The sequence below is a fragment of the Cibotium barometz genome, chromosome 57, assembly GCF_041138505.1.
Source record: "Cibotium barometz isolate CiBa-2024 chromosome 57, ASM4113850v1, whole genome shotgun sequence".
NCBI classification, from domain to species: domain Eukaryota; kingdom Viridiplantae; phylum Streptophyta; class Polypodiopsida; order Cyatheales; family Cibotiaceae; genus Cibotium; species Cibotium barometz.
Window position 1 is genome coordinate 22758042 of NC_141102.1, and position 5373 is coordinate 22763414.

Below are 5373 nucleotides of genomic sequence, written 5' to 3' on the forward strand. Positions count from 1 at the left end.
ATAAATTTAAATGATGAAAGAGGAATTCCCACCATAATTGGAATTCAACCATTTAAATGAGAAAAATGGAATTTCTAGTGTAAAGGCATTAATGGAGATTTTTATTTAATTTTTACGAGAAAATTTAGTTAAATTTATCTTTTTGCATAGATAAATTTAAATGATGAAAGAGGAATTCCCACCATATTTGGAATTCAATCATTTGAATGAGAAAAGTGGAATTTCTAGCTTAATGGAATTAATGGATATTTTTATGTGATTTTTAAGAAGCATTTTAGATAGATTTAATTTATGGTAAAAGAGGAATTCCCATGATAATTGGATTACACTCATTAAATGAGAAAAAGAGGGATTTTAAGTTTATTCAAAAAATAGGTATTGGTATTTAGTTAAAAGAAGAATATTTATGATATTTAAGAAAAGATGGATTTGAATTAAATCTTAGTGTCAAAAGATGAATTTCCACCATAATTCTACCTAATGAATTAAGGTCGAGAAATTATGTGGCATAAGGAATATCTTTGGATATATTAATTGGAAAAATCACTAAATTGATATTTACCCAAAATTAGATGTTTATCTGAAGGGAATCCTTGTTAAAACTAAACCGAATGAATTTGGTTAGACTACGAGAGAGACGGACATTAACCCTTCTTGTCCATCTCTTGATCTGAAACACAGTTCCTAAATACAAAGAATAGACTACCGGAACTAAACTAGTTTTTTCTTTGACCGAACGCACCAAGAATCTAGTTGGACAAACGTGAACCAATCTCAAACTGGGAATTTTACTTGCATTGGAACCTTTGTTTTTCATTCAAAGGACTGTTTTATGCTAGAATGCGGAGGAAGCCATCTCCACATCTCATCAAAGAATACAGCTCTCTGGTTTTGCCATCTGTTAGCTTGACACCATTAAGCCATGACCAATCTTTAATCCAAACTGATTCATCAACTGCAGTAGAGCACAACACCCTTTGAATTAGATCAGAAGCCTGTATTGCCAGATCTCTCTCTCTACCAGACAACTCAAATTCCCAAGTTATGTGATCCACATCTTTCCACCCCACCATATCCCAGTCCCAACAATCATTCAAGTACCTAAGACCTTTATTATTAAACTTCTTAGTTGAGGAAGTGTCAAATAAGCTCAGAGGGGGGTTAAATTTGTGTGTCCACCAAATTTCCAAGCTAAGCATAGGATTGCCAGTCACTCTGCATCCCCCATCCCAAGTCATGAAGCCCAGGCACTCTTTCCATCTTTTGCATAACATTTTGCAAACTGCAGAGTTAGTAACCTTAAGAGGAGCAAAGGAGAACAGTTTATCCTTCCAACCCAGATCCACCCATTTACCTTTAGCAAATACCTCAGAGGACTCAACTAGTTCCCTTATCATTAAGGCCCAAGGGGCATTCTGAAGTAGACATTTAGGTAGCATCAAGGCAATCCTTGCAACACAGTGGGTAGGCATATGAAGGATACCAATACCTCCTTCTTCCTTTGGAACAGACAATTTGTCCCATGCTAACCAAGCCGGGGCTCCTTTGGTTACCTTTCCAATTCTATGTAGTCTCACTATCCATTTCAATATTCTTTTCTTGTCAATTTACACATGTCTTCTCCAAGCTCACTAAGACTTCCAAAGGACCCCATCTATTTTATCTTGATGCACAATGACACTTTTAATTTAGTGAAAGATTTTTTAGGTGCAGTGTTTTAGGCCCTCCATGCAAGTGTATGCTGATGTTTAACAGCTACTGATATATTTTTTGTCAAGTATTTGTACGTAGCGTCATCTAGACCATGTGAGCATGACACATTGAAGTTAACCCCTAGCTCCCTTTGTTAAATTTTGTCCAAAAAAAAGGGTTTCGTACCCTGTGGTTGTAAATTGACGACTTTTGGTAATATAAGACAAACTTATTGTGGAAAAAAAGGATTTTTTAGGTTTGGAGGCATATGAAGAAATCTTTTTTAAGGTGGGCGGTACTCTTGATGTGGGAGGGAAGGGGCCATCTTTCATTGGAGTACCTTAGGATATCAAATTTGTGTTAGCGCATTATTGAAACCTTAGGAAAACACTCTTATTCAAATTTGTGATAGTTCATTATTGAAACATTAGAAAAGCACTATTATTATTATTATTCATGAAAAACTCACAAAATATATATATTCAATGCAACATTTTGGTGCCTTGTTTATATATTATTTTTGTAATGTTGTAGAATATATTATGAAATACGAGCCTATTGTGTGAAGATAGGAGAGAGAGAGAAATACGAGCCTATTGTGTGAAGATAGGAGAGAGAGAAAGAGCTGTAGAGAGACAGGGAGCTGGTTCATGCTATGATGGGGTTTGCGCTGCCAGAGCTGTGTTGCAGAGATGTGGTGGTTTCGCTGCTGGTGGTGCTGGGCGCCCCACTCTTGTACACGCTGTGGAAGGGTGTGGTGGTGGCCATGTGGTGGCAGCCGCGGCGCATCAGGCGGGTGTTTGAAGCGCAGGGGGTGAAGTGCATGCCCGGCCGCTTCTTCTCTGGCAACCTCCCTGACTTTGTGGCCATCAATAGAAACGCCCGCTCCCGCCCAATGCCCACCCTCTCCCACGACATCGCCCCCCGCATCCTGCCCCACTTCTACGAATGGTCCAAAACATATGGTAAGCTCATGTTCTCATTTGATCTCTCTCTCACACACACACACACACACACACAGACAGACACTCGCACTCGCACTCGCCCCCCCCTCCCCCCTTTCCCCGGCCTCCAACACCCCTCCTTTCTTTCCATTCTTGGATAAGTTTTCTTCTCAGTTACTGGTTTACTTTCATCACAGGTGAGCTCTTTGTGTACTGGTTTGGTTCTCAAGCTCGAGTCATCGTTACCGAACCCGATCAGGCCAAGGAAATATTATCTAGCAAATTTGGGCATTACAGGAAGCCTGAAGGTAGGCCTGATACCAAGGACTTGGTAGGAGATGGGTTGGTATCTCTGGAAGGCGAGAAGTGGGCTCAACATCGGCGCATTATGAATCCAGCCTTCTTTCTTGAGAAGCTGAAGGTAAGATATCTTTTAAGAGGGTAGCTGTACTTCTTATGCATGCAGGAAGTCCCGTGACAGTGATAAGATATTTATTTATGCCATGACACATCAAATTTAACCTAAGCGATTGTTATACATGGCACATAGCATATGAAATTACACATGGCACATGAAACCCTGCATATTCGCTTGTACCTTGAGTGTTAATGGAATGCAGCAGTGTGACTCAAGGGCTTATTCAGCCTAATATGATGCATGCAGGCCATGGTCCCTACCATGGCAGCATGTACAGTTGCAATTATGGAGAAATGGGAAGCCCGAGTGGAGAAAGATGAGGAGATTAATGTTCATGAAGAGTTCAGAACCCTGACAGCCGACATTATCGCTCACACTGCATTTGGGAGCAGCTTTGCAGAAGGCAAGCAAGTGTTTGAAATGCAGCATGAGCAGGAGATCCTCATTGACAAGGTCACTCGCTCTATATATATCCCTGGATCAAGGTGAGAAGCACTGAAGATGGTAAAATGAGGAATCTATGCATGCTTATATAGGGGCTGGGCATCAATCATGCTTTTCGACTATGGCTTTGCACATCTTAATGTCCAGAATGTCCTCTACATGCTTTTGGCCTCTTTTGAGACAGGTTTCTCCCAACTGCACAGAATCGATACCGCTGGAAGCTCAACAATAAAATTGTTAAGGTCCTTGGCCAACTAATTGAAAAACGTCTGGAGTCCTGTGATGATGGATGTGGAGACATGTATGGCAACGATTTGCTTGGCCTGATGATGGCTGCCAACAAGGGAGAGCTCCAGGGAAACCAGAGGAACCTAAGTATGGGGATTGATGAAATCATCGATGAGTGTAAGACCTTCTTCTTTGCAGGGCATGAGACAACATCAACACTGTTGACTTGGACGTGTCTGCTGCTTGCAAGCAGCCCAGAATGGCAAGAGCGTGTTAGGGAGGAGGTGCATGCAGCGTGTGGAACCACAGAACTACCGACAGCCGAGTCAATAAACAATCTGAAAGTTGTAAGTGACAGATAGTATATTGTTTGACTGAGAATCTACTGTTTGGAGTGTTGGATGTGGCTAACAAAGCATCTTTGCCTGCAGGTAGGTATGGTGTTGAATGAGGCACTTAGATTGTACCCTCCAGCAGTGGCCATGTTTAGGAAAGCAGTTACTGATATGAATCTTGGGAAGATCATGATCCCTGCAGGGACAGTGTTGGTAGTGCCAATTATTGCATGGCACCATGACCAACGGTATTGGGGCCCAGATGCTAATGAGTTCCATCCCGAGAGATTTGGTGGTGGTGTTGCCAAGGCAAGTGCAGTGGCTGGGGCTTTTATGCCGTTTTCCATCGGGCCACGCAACTGCATAGGGCAGGCATTTTCCATGCTCGAGACCAAAGTGGTGCTTTCCTTGATCTTGCAACGTTACCGTTTTCACCTCTCTCCTAAGTATTGCCATGCTCCCACCATTGTCTTCATCCTGCAGCCCCAATTCGGAATGCCTCTGCTTTTCGAAAAGCTCTAATAATCATCAGGCACCATGCAAGGAGACATCCTTCTCTGGGTCTGGAGGGGCGTGCTACTATGAGCCAACCTTGCTATAAGGACAAATACCCTCCCCCTCTACTGCGGAGTGGTCCTGCATAAGCAGGTTGTGCTGATGAATAGGAGTTTTTGCATGTCTTTTGCCTATGATTCCTACTTTCACTGCTTTGTACACATCGAAAAATAACTTTGAGATGATATATCTTGTGTATGTGGGCTGTTGCCAAAGCTCTAATACTCATCAGGCACCATGCAAGCAAACATCCTTCTTTGGGTGTGGAGGGGCGTGCTACTATGAGCCAACCTTGCTAGAAGGACAAACACCCTCCCCCCCTATACTGCGGAGAGGTCCTGCATAAGCAGGTTGTGCTGATGAATAGGAGTTTTTACATGTCTTTTGTCTATGATTCCTACTTTGTACACATCTAAAAATAACTTTGAGATGATATATTTTGTGTATGTGGGCTGTTGCCATAGTGGTTAGCTCACTAGTCTCCCTTCCCAAGAGGTTCTAGAGATGAAAATTCAATATTAATATATTGAGATTCTACCTAGTGAGATGAAAATTTCTAGAGAGTGGTAATTCAATATTAATATATTTTTGGATATATAAATTCTACAAATATCAAAAATATATTTTTTTTCAAATAAAAAATCAAAATAAAATTTTCAAGGTACAATTGGAATTAATTAAAAATGATTTAAAAGACCTTAGCTTAAGGGTCAAGATTTTCTGATGAAAATTTTGGATTATGATCCAATTAAGGTTC

The 5373-nt window shown here is 41.2% G+C and overlaps 1 protein-coding gene across 1 annotated transcript; it reads left to right on the top strand.

Annotated features, from left to right (window-relative positions):
* Positions 1-2236: 2236 nt before the first annotated feature.
* LOC147606561 (cytochrome P450 734A1-like) lies at positions 2237-5062 on the top strand. Its single transcript, XM_086791630.1, has 5 exons — positions 2237-2657; positions 2834-3057; positions 3301-3539; positions 3683-4073; positions 4158-5062. The coding sequence occupies exons 1-5, from the start codon at positions 2348-2350 to the stop codon at positions 4581-4583; spliced, it is 1590 nt and encodes a 529-aa protein (XP_086647756.1). The 5' UTR covers positions 2237-2347; the 3' UTR covers positions 4584-5062.
* Positions 5063-5373: the final 311 nt, after the last annotated feature.